Below are 18,369 nucleotides of genomic sequence, written 5' to 3' on the forward strand. Positions count from 1 at the left end.
CCCTCCCCCTTTTTTTTAGTTTTCTTTTTTCTCTCGTTTTCTTTGCCCTCTCCTTTTGTCACTCCCTCCCTCTTGTCTTCCTTTCCTTCGCCTTCATGTCCCCCCCCCCCCATCTCATGTTTATAGGGAGGATTGTTGTCTGTTATTCGTTTCCTCCCATTCTTTTTTACCTCTCCCTTTTTTCTAAGGTGGACTTCGGGCTCTCGCCCTTTTTATCATTCTCTCCCTCCCACCCTCTCCTCTTTCTCTCCCTCTCCCATTTTCTCTCTCCTTCCCTTCCTCCCTCCACCTCCTCCCCTCTCTCTTTCTCTCATTCCGAGGTTGGACTGGGGGGTTTGTTATGCATTAAATTCCACACACATCAACATTGACACACACAGGACAAACACGCCAAGAAACTGGACACGGTCTTAAACACACAGCTTTATGACGACATATTTCCTACATGCAGGTTCCAATTTACTACTAAAAATACGGCGAGAGAGAGAGAGAGAGAGAGAGAGAGAGAGAGAGAGAGAGAGAGAGAGAGAGAGAGAGAGAGAGACCATCTTACAATTTCCTGAAACTCACCAAAGAAGAAAAAAAAAAAACTTCACGTGGCACCACAAAATGGATGACAGAGAATGGCAAATCGGTCTGTAAATAAATTTTATTTTTCCTCTAAAACTTGGTGTACAGATATTTTACAGTAAATATACAAACACGTGAGTCACAGCAGCCCCAGGACACGTGACTGGAGGGGGGGAGGTCCTGTAGGGGTGCAGAGGAGGGGGTGAGGGGTGGTGTGAGGGAGGGGGTGAGAGGGAATGATGAGTGACATGATGTGATGGGGCTGGATGTGTAAGGTGGGAGGGATGTTGGGAAAGTGTGATGGAAGGGGAGGGAATATGGGAGGAAACAGGGATGGAGAGGAGTTAACGAGGCAAGGAAGAGGGAAAATGAGAGGGGAAGGGGTTAGGGAGAGAGGTAGGGATGAGGGGAATGGAGAGGAAAGGGAGTTAGGGAGAGGGGCAGGGAAGAAAGAAGGTAAACGACGAGTATATGAATATGAGATAAAGCAGAAAGGGTGTGAGGGTGAAGAGGAGACAGGAGAGTCAAATGAACGAAAAATAATGACGGGAATGAGCAACAGGGGATGTACAGAGCTTAAAAAAATAACAGTGCAGTATAATATGACTTAGAAAGAATGGGGGAGAGGATTTAAAAGGGCAGCAACAGGCAACACAGGGAGTGACAGAGGCAGAGGTGCGGGAAGGAGGGGAGGCAAAACCCATTCTCGGGGTGACAGAAACGATGTGCCATTTTCTATCAGGCTGCCACAACTCTCCCTTCTTGTCCTGCCATCCTGCCATCACCTCTTGCCCTGCCATCACCCTGTCCTCGCCCTGCCACCCTGCCGCCGCGACGCAACTCTTGAGATCAGCCAGTGCCACTCCCGAACGGGCGGGGAGGGTAGGTAACTTATACATGATTGTCTCGACACGTAAACAGAAGAAATCACAGATCATTAAGTAAAAAGGGTCACACCGACAACATAAACCTTGCGCCGGACGACGGAGGGGCCCGACGCGACACGACACACACCTGTACATCACGGAGACACTCATTTGTACATCTTGAGGGTAGGAGACATCACAGAATTAGGGGGGTGGGTCGGGGCAATGCGGGACACTAATGTAATCCCGCCGTAGCCCCTAACCCACGTGCGTAAAGGGAGTAGGGGTTGTAGTAAGCTGACAGGGGATGTGGCGGCAGGGCACTGAGGGAGGCAGCAGTTAGGGCTGATGGCAGGGGTGCAGCAGGGGGCAGATGCGGCAGGGGTGGCTTGGCGTAAGGGTGGTAACGTGTGGCTGAGAGAGGCGACAGGGGAGGCGTTGGGTATCCACGTGGCAGGGGCCCAGCCAGCAGGGGGTGTGGTAGGGCATGTAGCGGCAGGGTGGAGTCTGAGGCGGAGAGGTTGGTGTGTGATCTGAGGTGCTGAAGGAGGTCCTCGGAGGTGGAGAAGCGCTTGCCACAGTAGGTGTCGCCCGCTATCCAGTTGCACACATATGGCTGCTGTGATCCACCCACCAGCCCAGGGGGAGGGTAGAGGCCATTCCTGCAGAAGAGGTATAGGCTAAGTCTTAGTATCATTAATATTATAAGACATAAGGTAGTCAGATAAAAATAAAGGCAGCCTAGTCAGATAATAAAGGCAGCCAAATAATTAACAATTAATAAACACCAATACAACCTCATTTCAACCCTGACACCTTGAAAGGTTTCCTCCAGATGATGATGTCTCTTAGTCTGACGATCTCTTTCAGTATTTTAATCAATTACTGCAAGACGACTTTATTCATGTTAGGAGACTTTACTGATCAAGGAGTTTCGAAGTGGTGTGCTCCCCTCTAGTAAATCAAATAAAACACACCATAAATAAAATAATCTGAAGGTAGCCACGGTAAAATCTAACTGCATCCCAACTGTCTTTAATGAGCAAAAAAATATTCCCTCTTAATGAAAAGAACTATTGAACAACCACTCCAACCACTTAACAAGCACAACCATCACCAAGAGACATAACTACCCCGTGACCCATTACCCCTTAGGCATAGGGGGGTGGCAGCCTAATGACATAATTAATGGTTCCTTGACACACGCTAACATCACTTCATTTACTGACCCCTTCACCAACACTGAGATGTAGCACTTCTTCGTGACTATCAACTACAGGGATGTCTAAAATAATTGCGCGTTTCATCAGGTATAGCCCATTACTTTCCTCTATTACTCATAATTGTGAAGAACAGGGACGGAGTGATGATGATGATGATGATGATGATGATGATGATGATGATGATCGTTTAGAATGGTTATATATTTCAACACACACACACACACACACACACACACACACACACACACCAATACTCACAATGACGATGCCGGGAGTGTGGGTATGAGGCCTGGGATAGCGGCGAGGTGCTTGGTGTGGGCCGAGATCTGAGTGCACTGTGAGCACCCCGGCGGACATGTGCCGCTCACGACCTGTGCGGCGTGTGCGTTGACCTGACACCCGGTGCAGTAGGGGTCACGGCACACGGGAACTACTGTCTCGGTACCGGAGGACGTCTTCACCCTCGCGTAACCGATGTAGGGGCTGGCGAGGGCGGCGGAGGTGCTGGTGGGGACCTGGGGTAAGGAAGGGGGAATTTAGGAAGTCTGATGGATGTACTAAGGATGTTGATTGGGATATTTTGAACGCGAAACTTGGGGTTATTTATCCGTAGATTGTTACACTTTCGACTGGGATTATTCAAGATTAAGTACTGAGCTGCATCAATAGCTTAAATAAGATACTGAAATGAGATGTGCATTCATTTTCAGAGCAAGGAGAAAAAACTTATGGACTGAAAATAGGAGTGGAGAATTAGAAGCGTGAAGAAGGAACGTAGGACTGCAAAACCAGGAGGGAGAGAAAGACTAAGGGGTACGGAACAGAGATTCTGACGTGAAGTTAAAAACATTAAATAAATAAAAAGGGAAACAAGGTGAGGAGGACGACACCATTATGAACTGCGACAAAACAAGTTTTCTTTTAAGTTTCAAATGCGGAGGGTGACGAGAGGAAGTGAAACCATTGATGACAATAATAATAATAATAATAATAATAATAACAAATGAAAATAATTAGTTACCTATTTACTTATTGTATAGCCACAATAAGGACGCTTCGCCATGGGCACGTTTTACGTCTCAATGCCTGGCTAACTTTATGCATAACTGTAACCATATTACTTCCAGATGAGTGCAACCAGAACTATATTTCTGTTAAGATACAACATTGCAACTTTTGTGGTAGTCTCTACAAAGTATTACAAAGAAAACACTGAGCAGATCTGAATTCGGTACTTTTCACTAGGCTAAATGGCAAAATATTCAGCCAAAATTCTCAGAAACTTTTTTATCAGAGGGTTTTCAACCTAACTGCTACATCTCAAGTAGCTTCGGAGATATTTCCATTTCAAATACGTATTTTTCTGCACCAAAAATTTGCATATGACCTTTGAAAAATAGGTCAAGGTCATTTATATTATTCACAAGTACATGGGTAACTTGGGTTCTCTCATTTATATCAAGATCTGAGAAAAGAAGTGCAAAGAAAATAATGATAATACTTAACAAATTATTAAGCTTCGCCATATATATGGCGAAGCTTAATAATAATAATAATAAAATTGAAAAACGATGAAAATATTTAAAAAATGGAAATAAAGCAACGGACACGAAGAAAAAGCATCCTAATGACAGAATGTAGAATAGGAAGACAAAAAGGACGATAAAAGGAAGCGTTGATAAATAAAGGAGTGAAACTACGGCTGATATAGGAGAAAACTTAAAGAAATAACGATAAAGACGAGGATTTACGAAACCAAATAAGTAACACTGCGAAAGAAGGGGGGACAAAGAGGGAAGGATGGCGATAAAGGGATAGGGGTGGAAGACAGACGGACAGACTGAAGATAATGGAAGAATAGGGAAAATTATGGAAGAAAAAGATAAAATGATAGATGCTAAAACTGAAAGGTAAAGAGAACGAGCCGAAATTTGAGAAGAGAAGCAAGCAGAGAGAGAGAGAGAGAGAGAGAGAGAGAGAGAGAGAGAGAGAAAGAGAGAGAGAGGGAGCAGAGCAGAGTAGAACAGAGGAGAGAAGAGGAGAGGAGAGGGGAGACAGAGACAGACATACAGAGAGGGAAGAAGAGGGTGATAAAAAAGGGAGAGGTGAAAGGGGCAGTAACTCAAGAAGAAGGGACAGGAACAGCCATTGAAAGCCTGATCCCCACACAACCCACTACAACTTGAAGGGTAAAAATAATGGCGCTTTGGGCAGTGAAGTTAGTTGGAGAGTTGGGTGAGGGAAGGGTTGGTGTGGGTGAGAGAGAGAGAGAGAGAGAGAGAGAGAGAGAGAGAGAGAGAGAGAGAGAGAGAGAGAGAGAGAGAGAGAATTTTATACAGAAGCGGTAATATCGACAGAGAAACTAACACAAGCGGTGATGGAAAATAGACACAGATAAAGAGAGAGAGAGAGAGAGAGAGAGAGAGAGAGAGAGAGAGAGAGAGAGAGAGAGAAAGAGAGAGAGAGAGAGAGAGAGAGAGAGAGAGAGAGAGCTGAGCAAATGACAGCTAGATGCCAAGAGACAAATAAAGGAGAGAGAGAATGAGCGAGAGTGAAGACAGAGAGATAAATGGGGACTTTAAATAGACTCCCTAACACCTTTTCCTAAGCGATTTATTTTACTTATTACTGTTCTCTCCCGTTAAAAATAAAAAAATAAAACACTATTGTCAGAAAAAATAATGTACAAACTGATATTAACCAGCCGTATCCAAAAATAAATCGCTTAGGAAAAGGTGTTAGGGAGCTTCCTTAACGAACAAGAAAAAGGACCTTAGACAAGTTACCCAAGAATGAGAGGTGGGAAAGAGTAGGTAATAATGACAGGCGAATGACAGATAGATATATATAGATAGATAGACAGATCCCCCCTCCCTTATTACTTAATCTCCCTCCCTCACGGTTCAGTCCCGCTCCCTCACCCTTCTAATCCCTCTCCCTCACTACTCAATGCCCCTCCCTCACTACCCAATCCCCCTCCCCCACTACCCAATCCCCCTCCCTCACTGCTCAATCCCCCTCCCTCACTGCTCAATCCCTCTCTCTCACTGCTCAATCCCCCTCCCTCACTACTCAATACCCCTCCCTCACTACCCAATACCCCTCCCTCACCCCTCTAATCCCCCTCCCTCACCCCTCTAATCCCCCTCCCTCACTACCCAATCACCCGGGGCGCCTAATCCACCTGCCTGACCTAATCCCTAATCCAGGTGTTCCTAATCACTCCCGTAGCCACTCATTACCTGATAAACCACAGATATCGGCTATCATTATTACTTTTCCCGGAGCCCAGCCAACTACCACGATAAGACAGACCGATTTGGAGGAAGATTAATGAGAAGAATTAGAAGAAAATGAAGAGGAAGAAAATAAAGAAGGGAAAGAAGAAAAAAATAAAAAGAAGAAAGAGAAGATGAAGAAAGAAGGGAAGCCAAACACTAAGAAGTATGAGTAACAAATAAGGGAAGACGATATATAGTAGAAGGTATACAAGACGTTATAAATTGAAAATATATGTGGTGAAAGACACGGTCAAAAATTTATGGGGAAAAACTATAATGAGGGAGATTCAAACTTGGGTCAAAATTTTGGAGGTGAAGGAATAATTTTGGAAGATATAAAGAAAGAAACTATTAGAATTTGGACGAAATCTAAAGAAAGGTATACGCAGAGGAGCGAAATATGAGAAAATATAGACGTAAACAGTAGCATTAAAGAAGCGAAGCATTATCGAATAATATTATAAAAGGAGATAAAGAACTGTGGAAAACTGAGAGAGAGAGAGAGAGAGAGAGAGAGAGAGAGAGAGAGAGAGAGAGAGACTGAGGTAAATTTAAGGGCAAGAAAAGTCATGGATTATCTAAGAGAACGAACCACTGTGAGAATTACAGAAGGGACAAAGGAAAAAAAAAAACGAAGTAATCTGAGACACGGACGCAAGATTGTGAAAAAGTGCAAGGCTGAACGAAAATTTGTGAGAAAAATAAGGTAACCGCGGGGGAAGTGTCATTGTTTTTCGCTCTATATAGGCGAGGGGGGAGGGGAGGGAAGGCTGGGAGAGGGACGATGCATTTTGGGAAGAGAGCCAGGAACTGAGAGATTGCGTCAGAGTGAGTCACGTGGTTGGCCGGGGGAGGAAGAGTAGGAAGAGCTGGAAGAGGGAGGAGGAGGAGGAAGAGGAAGACGGAAGAGGAAAGAGACACATGAAGAAGCCAAGAATGGAATGAGGAAAGATGAGAGGAGGAATAAGAGGATAACAAAGGGAAGAACATGGAGAGAGAGAGAGAGAGAGAGAGAGAGAGAGAGAGAGAGAGAGAGAGAGAGAGAGAGAGAGAGAGAGATTAATGGCATAACATAAAGGGGGAAATTTATTAACCCATCTTAATGAATTACCTTCCTAGCCTCACCCTCTCACTACTTCTATTCTTGCTACCGTCAGGCGCTTTTATTCCCTCTGTTCCACCTCTCCACCTATTTATTGATCCACCTGTCCACCTAATTACTGATCCACCTGCCCACCTAATTACTGATCCACCTGTCCATCTAATTACTGATCCACCTGTACACCTAATTACTGATCCACCTGTACACCTAATTACTGATCTACCTGGGCTTATCACCTGAGTAAAAAAAATTCTCCGGGTTTCGCACACCGTTTCTCGCAACTTACCTGTCCTCGTTAATTAAACCACCTGTCCTTGCCCACCTGTTAAATATCCTACCTGTCCTAGCTCAATAAATCACCTATCCTCTCCCACCTGTCCTCGTTAATTTACTTACCCTATCACCTGTCCTCGCTAATCAAACCACCTAACTTCTCCCCTCCCCATTAATCTAGCTGTCCTCGTTAATTAAATCTCTTACCTGTCCTCGCTAATCATTGCACTTTCTCACCTGTCCTCGTTAATTACTTCACCTGTCCTCTAATACCTGTTCCAAAATTAAAGTACCTTCCCTTGATGATTAATTCACCTACATCTCGCTAATTTGCTCACCTGTCCTCGCTAAATTATCTCTATATCTTTCCTCTAATTTATCTGTCCTCGAACCCACCTTGGCTGTAAGCGCTGAGAGTCCGGCCGCTCCCAGGGGGTCGAGACCGAGGGCGAGGTGTGGGTAGAGACTCGGTGCCAGCTTGTAGGCGGCCAGAGGGTCCTTCGTCAGGTCCCCGAGGCCAGCCAGGGCGTGCGAGGACAGCGAGGACGACTTAGGCGGCAGGGGAGACGACGAGACGCGGGGGGAGAGCGAGGACGAAGACGAGGGTGGGTCTCGAGGACGGGAGGACGACCTGCCACTCTCGCTGCCCCTCGAGGACGACCTCTCGGCACTCGGCTGACTACCTGCCGGGGATCTCGCACTCGGGGAAGTCCTCTTGCTCGGACTCACACGGTCGTCCTCGTCCTTCTTCTCGTAGGGCTTGAAGGACGAGGTGGTTGTGTCTCGAACCTTAGTCTCGTCCGAAGGGGAGATGGCGAGGGAGGCTCCCGGACTCTTCGCCCCGGGAGAGGACTTACCCTTGGAGGACTTATCGCCCCCTGGGAGTCCCCCCGCGCCCTTAGAGGAGAGGTCCGCCCCGATGGAGGAGCAGGTCTGGGCCAGCAACGCCAAGGGGGACTTTTTGGCGTCCAGCTAAAAGTCCGAAAAAAGGAAAATAAGGTGAAAAAAGTCCAAATTATCTATAAATGGTTGAAAAAATGAATAGCAAAGATACAGGTGTTTGGGGAAATATTTTAAAAGTCCAAATTATTTACATATGGCTGAAAAAATGAATAGCAAAGATATAGGTGTTTGGGGAAATATTTAAAAAAATCCAAATTATTTATACATAGCTGTGAAAAAATGAGCAGCAGAGATACAGGTGCTTGGGAAATATTTTCAGAAGTCCAAATTATTTATACATGGCTGAAAAAAATGAATAGCAGAGATACAGGTGTTAGGGGAAATACATAAAAAATAATTATATGCTTTGAGAGTCACCTAATCCAATCTGTGAGAGGGAAGAAAGATGGGATGATGATGATGATGATGATGATGATGGTGATGATGAAAATGATGAGAAAAATATCAGATAAAAATATACTTAAAAAAGCGAGGAAATCATGATAAACTAGAAAATGGAGGTTAAGGTGATATTGACGATAAAGAAAATATGGGAAAAGTTAGTCAAAAAAAAAAAAAAACACAGGTAAAGGGAATATGGTGAAAAGCACATGACAAAAAAAAAAGGAAAAAAAAAAAAGGAAAGACCAAGATGAGAAAAAAAATACACTGTATGAAAAAAGAAAGTGAAAATTAATGAAAAACTATCGAAAGAAAGATAGCCGAAGATAAGAAGTCAAAGAAAAATATCTAAACTAAAAAATGGGGAAAATTAGTAAAAAAAAACTTAGTAAAATGCAGAACAGTGAAGAAAGAAAATCCAAACTGGGGTGAGGTGGAAAGAGTATAAAAATGTGCAAAAAGAAACAAATGGAAATAATAGAATACCATTTACCAGAGGGAAAATACAGTATACTAGAAAGATGTTAAGAAATTAGTACCATAACTAGTAAGAACGGGGGTGGGCGAGGGGGCTCAGGGTCCCTACAAAAAACAGGAAATACTAAAAAATAAATGAATGAATAAATGAATAGATGAATAGGCAGATAGATAAGAAAAGAAAGACAAAAAGAATAATAGCTAAATTCCCTTCCTTGAAAATCTACATGACGTAAAGATAATAGCCACAGTAAAATTAATCCAAGAAGGGAGATGATTTAGAGCCAAACAACAGGCAAATAATAGTACAAAGATAACAGGGCAGAAAATAATAGAATATAAGAAAGAAATTTGATGCGTAACAGGTCCAAACGAAGAGATGATGAAACGGAAGTGGATGATGAAAGATAAATCAATTAGGGGATGGGGGATATTATATGGAGAGAGAGAGAGAGAGAGAGAGAGAGAGAGAGAGAGAGAGAGAGAGAGAGAGAGAGAGAGAGAGAGAAATACAGGAAAAACCCCACCGTGTTGCAGGAAATGCTGAAATATGGCTGACATGAAGGAAAGGCAAGAATCAACAGAGGGAAAACAGAATGGAAAATCACACAGATGAGGGGAAAAAAGTTACATAATGATGAAAGGAAACGAGTAGGAAATATATCATCATCATCATCATCATCATCATCATCATCACCACCATCATCATCATTATTATTATCATCATGACCTTTTCTTACTACCTAAAGATGGAGGTCACGAAATATAGAGTAGGGCAAAAAAGTTAAGGTAAAAAAAAAAAACTAGTGGGTAAAACAAGACTGGGTGACACAAAAACATGATTAATAAGAAAATGGTGACAATTTTTCTTTTCCTTTAGATTACCTTTTTTTTTTCTTTACTTCCTACTTGCCTCCCCCAGTCGATTTTATTTAGTTCTTATTTATTTATCTTCTTCTTCTTCTTCTTCTTCTTCTTATTATTATTATTATTATTATTTTTACCGCAGGGAAGTTAATGGATACTGTCTCAAATTTCCGTTCACCTTAAAATATTTTACCTGATATAAATAAAATCGCCTGGTGGTAGCACACATATAACATACCGGTATGTATATATATATATATATATATATATATATATATATGTGTGTGTGTGTGTGTGTGTAGCTGAAGGACTAGCAAAGGAGGGAAAAATATTAAGACACCAAAAACGAAAAAGAAAAAAAAGAATAGTCTGGTATGGTTAAAAAAAAAAAAAGCCATACATCATCATATCCTTAACAGACTTAATAGGAAAAAATAGGGGGTCTTTTATTACTCCCTCGGTACTCATATTTTTGCCACTGACTCGCCCCTCATAGTCATCCATCACGGGAGACTTCGACACACCTGCAAACTCGGCACCTTGGCTCAAACCGAACGACCTTGAGGGGGTTGGGAGATTCCGACTTGGCATCTTCCTAATAATTATGGCTTCCTGAATTATCGCCATCCGTCTGAATAATTATACCTTTGGAGATCATTATTTTTTCCTCAGTGGAGCCGAGGTTGCAGGGACGCCGAACAGGTAAACTCTCAGGTAAACAAAACACACATACCTGAATATTGGCAAAAAATAGCAATAACAACAACATATGCAACCTGGTCAATGTAATATGAATATGCATGAAGTAATATGGAACCCAGAGCTCCCTATGCATCTCATTAGCATATTCATTCGCTCATGTATGAATATGGAAGAGGAGGGATCTTGGGGGGGGGGGAGGGAGTTTAGGAAAATGTATTACGTGGATTAAGGCGCTTTAAGACATTGGGAAGACCGAGATTATCACAAACCTAATTCTTACATGGAATTCACGAATGTTTTTATGACTATGGAGGGACAGGATCTTAATGGAGGGAGGGGGGAAGAGTTTAGCAAGATTAAGTGTACTATTTATTTATTTATTTATCTATTTTACAAGCTGAGGGAACTTGGAAAGACGATCACAAGTCTTCAAAGCCAGAGAGGTAATTCCAAGATTCTCTTATGGATATGGAGGGAGGGTTTTTTGGTGTGGGTGGGGCGAGAACAATGCAAATTAGTTTACAAGGTTTATGTTCACATTTAGGAAAAGGAATTAGGGAGGACCGAGGGATTATCAAAAAGGCCTCATAATTCGACAGGGGGAGGGGAATGGGGAGAGACTTTATCAAAATGTATTAGAAGGATTAAGTGTTTTGAGTAACTGAGGAAAGAGGAGGACTATGAAAAAAAAAAAATCGAACTCTAGGAAGGTGGGGAGGGGGATATATACAGAATGAAGGGGGGAAGGGGTTACAGAATGAAGGGGGGAAGGGGTTACAGAATGCAGAGGGGTGGGGGGTTTACTGGATGATGGGGGAGGGAAGTACCGGTACGTCAGAAAAATGTATTTCAAGAACTGAGTGCCTCGAGAAACTGAAGGAGCCAGGAATACAATCATAAGGTCTCAACACCTGACAGGCTAATCAGGGGTGCGTATGACTGACACCTGGATTTTTATGGTGCGCTATTTTGGTGCCTAATGTCTCGTATTTTACTGAATATTACTACTTGTTTTGACACACCATTGGCACCTTAACCCGTCTCACTGCTTTTAATCCGGCAGTTACAAGGAGCGTAAAAAAACACCTGTATTACGTATGCTCATCAGGCGCACACATCCGTCCACTCCCTCCTCCTTCATCCCTGTCAGGTGAATTGCTATCATTATCACTATTTTTGGCCACTTATGCTCGAGGGAAATACATGATCAGGCCATATCGGAATCACTTAGCTTCCCCACTCATCCACATATATATTCATCCACTACATCATCCACAAAGGTATATACTCACTCGTTATATCCAAAATGATTTATATACAGCAGATCATCCACAAATTTATATATATTCTCTTAAGTCATCCATGCTTATATTCATCCACTTGATCATCCACATTCATATTCATCCACTAGACCCACAATGACGCATATTCATCCACTCATCCACCCACAAGGACTAAAAAAAAATCATTCCTCTCAAAATACGACTCATATTTTACGTCAATTCGCTGCGTAAAAGGGAAGATACCAAACATTTCCCACTCAGTCTCACGGGGCTCACCTCAAGGCCTCTAACATCACTAATTTCACAGGTAAACATCACGCCACTGCCACAACATCAAAAATTAAATTATATCTCTTGGGATTAACTCGTCTCCATCCAATTTGCCTCCTCCCCTCACTCATGCTCTTTGACATACGTAAGAGGTCCCTGAAATTACTGCTTATATAAACACACACAACATTCCTAGCATCAAATAAACATGAAACTACATAATATAATCTGTACGTAGCTTAAAATACGTCTTCATCTTCATCATCATCACCTTCTCCACTCTCATATATAAGCGTGCATACGAGGGCCACAAAAACACCCTTTAAATACAGTAAACAAACCTAACATTCACTTAAACACCCTGACACACATAATACCATAAATCACCTGAAATATGCTGCTATGCTCATTTTCTCTCCCTCACAGTACCATAAACACAGGTCCCGACAACCATTGCCTCGCAGGAAAAGGTCCCTGATATCATCCCACTTCAAAGATATCCACTACTTAACAGCAGCCAAAAACACATACACATAATCTACACATTTTAATAACTCCTGAAATTTACTTTTGTCCCCCTTCCACCGCGAACCTTTCTCTCTCGTACATACTCAGATCCCTAAAATCGCTCCCCAAAACTCCACACGATACTCACAAATCAAAAAACACACGAATCATCATCATCCAGACCTTTATTCCCATCTAAGGACTTGTAAATATCTTAAAATACACGTTTATTATCACTCTCTTCTTAGGATTCTCTCATATGCACACACGATCCCCAGTTCTCTCCCTAGGAATTTGTTGGACCAAAGAACACATATACATGGAATAAATATTTGTAAGTAACTTGAATAAAGGTTTGTCTCCCCTCCCTTTAATATTCCTCACAATCTCATATACCCAGAAGGTCCCCATAATCACTCCCTTAAAATTCACAGCATCAATGAAACAGGGACACAAAATATACCTGAATAACTTACATCTACTCGCTTTCCATTCTTAATTTTCTTTCCACCCACACGGTCCCTTTAAAAATCGGGCCCTTTAAAAAATCAGTCCCTTTAAATAGCAATCTAAGCCCTTTAAAAAGTTTCTCTTACCTCGATAGAATGTCCCTGTATGGGGTTGAGATACTCAGGTCGCAGGTATTGGTTACCGCCTGATGTCAACATGATGTCCGTGTCTCTGTCGCAACCACTTTTTAAAAACCCTCACACCGAAAAATCCAACTGCGCACTTTGGGGATGTTTTTTCCTCACTTCGGAGCGCGCGACCACATGCCAGACCAGGAGCGCACCACACGAACGTCCACTACCACTGCGCTCTGCTAACTGAATGAATACTCTTGATTTCTGCTGGCTCGTACCCCGCGGCCAAGTGACGTCACGATGGGGGGGACTTGTAACGCCCCTTCCTATTGGCCGAGAATGTCCCGTTAGATTTCACACGTTGGAGCCCAGGGACACGCGGTGATTGGTCCCCGCGCCCAGACGGGGATGTAACGCGCGTGCTGATTGGTCGAGGGCGATGTTATGTCGTCACTTAAGATGATGAATGGTGGGATGATGGGTAAAGCGAGAGTCACCAATCACACCGAAGACACTAATGATCTGACACATGGCCGTCCCACCGCGCATCGCTCACCCTTCCCAATGTATCGTTCACACCTCACTCGCCCTCTCAGTATTTTTTTTCCCCATCCCTCCCCTTGTCCCCCCCTCTCCCTCCCACTCTCTCCCTCTCTCTCTCCCCGTGCCGCTTCCTCTCTCACTCGCTCTCTCTCTTCCCACTCTCTTTTCTTTCTCATTTTTTTTTACTGGGTTGGGCGGAGGTGAAGGCAGATCTGAAGGCGGCGAAGCATTTTGGGATTGAGTATCGCGGCGGTGGTCTGTGTCGGTGAGTTGGGAAGGGGAGGGGGGAGATGGGGAGGAGGGGGGAGAGAAACTTGATCGTGTGCGGGAAGAGGTGGTAGTTCCTCCTCCCCCTCCCCTCCTGCTCCTCCTTCCCTTCCTCCCTCCCTCCTGGCTTCTTGCTCTCCCCCCTCTCCTTACGCCCCTCTTACCTCCTGTCCTCACTCTTCCCTTCCTCTCTCCCACCTCCCCTTGTTTCCCCCTCTTCATTTTCCTTCTCCCACATCCCTCTCACTCATTCCCCTCCTTCCCTTCCCTGACCTCCCCCACACAACCAAACTCTCACCCTTACGTCCCTCACCATTGCCTCCCCTCTCTCCCTTGCACCCTCACTCCCCCTCTTCCCTCTCCTCCCCTACACACTCCTCGCCCTTCCTTCCCTCTCTCCCCTCCCTCCCTCTTTCCCTCCCCTCGCCCTGGTCCTTTGCTCTGGGGTAATTGCTTCATTTTACAACTTTTAATTCCGGTCCGCCTTGTCCCCCGCGCTGACAAAGGCCTCGAGATGCCGACTGACTCTCACAGGTGGCTGCCGAGCGGAGGGGAGGGGAGGGGAGAGGAGGGGGTTATGATTTGAGATGAGGGGGGGAGGGGGAAGAACTGGGGGAGAGGGGCAGGGGAGGGGGTTATGATTTGAGATGAGAGGGGGAGGGGGAAGAATTGGGGAGAGGAGCAGGAGAGGGGTGGAGGGAAGGGAGGGGATATGATTTGAGATGGGAGGGGGAGGGGTGGAGGGAAGGGAGGGGATATGATTTGAGATGGGAGGGGGAGGGGTGGAGGGAAGGGAGGGGATATGATTTGAGATGAGGGGGAGGGGTGGAAGGAAGGGGAGGGGACATGTAGTGGAAGAGAGGAAGGGAAGGATAAGAAAGAAGGAATGTGGTAAGGAGGAGGAGATGAGAGAAGAGAGAAGGGGATGGGAGGGTGAAGACGATGGGAGAGATGGTGTGGTGGAAGGAGGGAGAATATGAAAAATGGGGGAGCGGGGGATTCAAGGATGTGAGGTGGGAAATAGAATGGGGGAAGGAAAGGGATGGCAGAGGAGGAGAAGGGGAACACAGAGGAGAGGAGGGGGAGGGAGGGGTTGAGAGGGGTAGTGAAAAGAGGTGAGAATATGACTAGGGATGGGAGGGGGGAGGAGAAAGGAAGGTGGAGGGGGATGTGACATGAGAAATGAGGTGAGGTGGGGAGGTATGGGGAGGAAGAGAGGGGATGTGAGATATGAAGCTGAGTAGGGATAGTGATGAGAGAAGAGGAAGGGATATGGGGAAGAGGGAGAAGGAAGGGGAGGGGGGAGGAGGAAGGAAAAGAAAGATTAATGTACAAGAATGAGGGGAAAATAAAAGAGAAAAGAGGACAAGGTAAAGCATGTGAAGGGAGAGAGGATGGAGGAAAAATGAGAGGAGGAGGAAGAGGAGGAGGAAGGAAGGAAAGAAAGAGGGGGAGAGGGAGAAGGAAATGACTGGATGTGATATATTTTAATTCAGATCGAAAGATGGAGAGGGCGGGGTGAGTTATTGGGAGAGAGAGAGAGAGAGAGATCGTGTGTGTGTGTGTGTGTGTGTGTGTGTGTGTGTGTGTGTGTGTGTGTGTGTGTGTGTGTGTGTGTGTGTGTGTGTGTGAAGCAAATAATAATAATAATAATAATAATAATAATAATAATAATAATAATAATAACAGCAGCAGCAGCAACAACAACAGCAACAATAACAACAACAACAATAATTCAGTAACAATAGCAACAATACTACTACTACTACTACTACTACTACCACTACTACTACTACTACTACTACTACTACTACTACTAATAATAATAATAATAATAATAATAATAACACCATCAAGAAATACAAAGTCATACACTGAAGAAAACATCAATAACAAGAGCATTCCGAGAGTGCGAACCTCCTCCAAGGCAGAACAGTCCCCCATAATGTCAACAATCCTTCAAAAGACTACCCCTATTTTTTGTTCTGTTCTGTGTGGCAGGAACTATATGAAACACATGTCATATAAAACACATGTCATATAAAACACGTCATATAAAACACACGTCATATAAAACACGTCATATAAAACACGTCAGATAAAACACATGTCAAATAGAACACGTCATGTAAAACACGTCATATAAAACACTTCATATAAAACACGTCATATAAAACACACGTCATATAAAACACACGTCATATAAAACACACGTCATATAAAACACACGTCATATAAAACACGTCATATAAAACACACGTCATAAAACACAAGCCATATAAAACACATATCATATAAACCACACGTCATCCTTCATAATTTTCGTGCCAGCATTGTGGGCATTATTTATCGAGTTAGAAGCAAAAATGTTGAAATTGCCACTATCCCGCAATGGTAAACAATCCTTTAAAAAATTCCTGGATCCGAATGATGACCCAGATCACCACCAAAATCTAATGGGTTTTTCCTTGGGCCATAATCTATCCCTCCAAAAATTTTCGGCAAAATCCGTTCATAACTTTTTGAGTGATCCTGCTAACAAACAAACAGACAAACACACCAAAGCCGGCAAAAACATAACCTCCTTGGCGAAGGTAATAAAAACAGCTAAAAAGCACACACACACACACACACACACACACACACACACACACACACACACACACACACACACACACACACACATGGTACTCACCCCGAGAAGTTCGTCGGTCACCCCTTCCGTCCACGCCTACCTGAAGAGGGGAGAAAGAGAGGGGTGAGTGGGGTGAGTTAGGGTGCAGGGGAGAATGGTGCAGTGGTGAGTAGGGGTGACTGGGAGGAAAAGAAAAGTGTGTGTGTGTGGGGTACCTTGGGGAGTAGGGGAGAGAGGGGTAGTTGAGTGGGGTGCATTGGGGAGAAGTAGTAGAGGGGAGAGGGGTATTGTTAGTGGGGTGAATGAGGTGTGAAGAGGTAGGTGGGGAGAGAGGGAAGAGTAGGGCTGACTGGGGTGTGAAGACGTGATTGGGGAGTGGTGGAGTGGGGAGAATGGGGGTGTGAGGAGGTGAGTGAGGGGAGTGGTGGAGTGGGGAGAGAGGAAATTATAGGGGGAAAGGGATTGAGTGGAATAATTATCACGATTTAATATTTTTCTTTCTTTCTATGTTATTTTTTCTGTATTTGTAAGTGGGGAGAGAGAGAGAGAGAGAGAGAGAGAGAGTTCAAAAGGAGCTAATTGGGTGTCATATATTTTCGTGTCACTTGTGGACTTGTGGGTCGAGGTTATTTATTTATCTTTCTCTATCCCACTATCTCTATCTCTCTTTAATCTTGATGGTATTTATTGTATTTCATTCTGGGTGGGGAGGGGGACTGTTTTTATTACATTCTCTCACACTCTCTCTCTCTCTCTCTCTCTCTCTCTCTCTCTCTCTCTCTCTCTCTCTCTCTCTCTCTCGGGTATGAGACACGTATTTCTGCCTTTGACATAGTAAACAATATAAAGAACAAAAAAGCCTAAACAATGAACTAAGAAAAGAAACAGTGAAGCACACAAAAAAATAAGGATCATCATCAACAACAACAATAACAACATTCATAACAACAACATACAACAATAAAAAACCACCACCACCACAACCACCACCACCACAACCACCACCACCACCACCAACAACAACAACAAGAACCAAATCCCCCACCATTTACACTAATCCGTCAGCTTATACGAGGAGACATGGGATGGATTAACTTAAGCCAGATTTAGCTGATTAGGATTTATATGACGTCAAATTAGGTCAGGTGATCAGGTGAGTTATAGTGGTGGAGAGGGACGCCTTCACCTGGTGGCACCGATATACGAGCTGCTCCACTGCCCGGTGATACAGACGCCCCTCAGCTCCCTCCCGGTCCCCCGAGGAGGATGGTGGGCTGCAGGGCGAGGGCAACTTCAGCCTGCAGTCCACAGGGTTCACGTTTAGATGAGGCGGGGATTGCAACTACTACTACTACTACTACCACCACTACAGATTAGGTCAGATTAAGTTATGAGAGGTCTGTCAAAATTAGATTAAAGTAAGTTGGAATGGATTAGGCAATGTCACAACAGGGTGGCTAGGTTAGAAAATTCTAGGTTAGGTTAGATTAAGTTAGCAGCGGAAATAACTAAGCAATAACCACTAATCCTTCAATCACTCAAATCCCACAAATCACTGACTAAACCGGGGCACTC

General features: G+C 44.1%; 1 protein-coding gene across 1 annotated transcript; it reads right to left on the reverse strand.

The window, feature by feature from the left end:
- Positions 1–686: 686 nt before the first annotated feature.
- LOC145398338 (zinc finger protein Noc-like) lies at positions 687–13,577 on the reverse strand. The gene is made up of 4 exons (XM_080271228.1): positions 13,362–13,577; positions 7,712–8,287; positions 2,918–3,174; positions 687–2,098 (listed from the first exon to the last, which is right to left on the reverse strand). The coding sequence occupies exons 1-4, from the start codon at positions 13,431–13,433 to the stop codon at positions 1,672–1,674; spliced, it is 1,332 nt and encodes a 443-aa protein (XP_080127354.1). The 5' UTR covers positions 13,434–13,577; the 3' UTR covers positions 687–1,671.
- Positions 13,578–18,369: the final 4,792 nt, after the last annotated feature.

This window comes from Coenobita brevimanus, chromosome 45, assembly GCF_032717465.1.
Source record: "Coenobita brevimanus isolate Jiangsu-jjx chromosome 45, ASM3271746v2, whole genome shotgun sequence".
In the NCBI taxonomy this organism is placed as follows: Eukaryota; Metazoa; Arthropoda; class Malacostraca; order Decapoda; family Coenobitidae; genus Coenobita; species Coenobita brevimanus.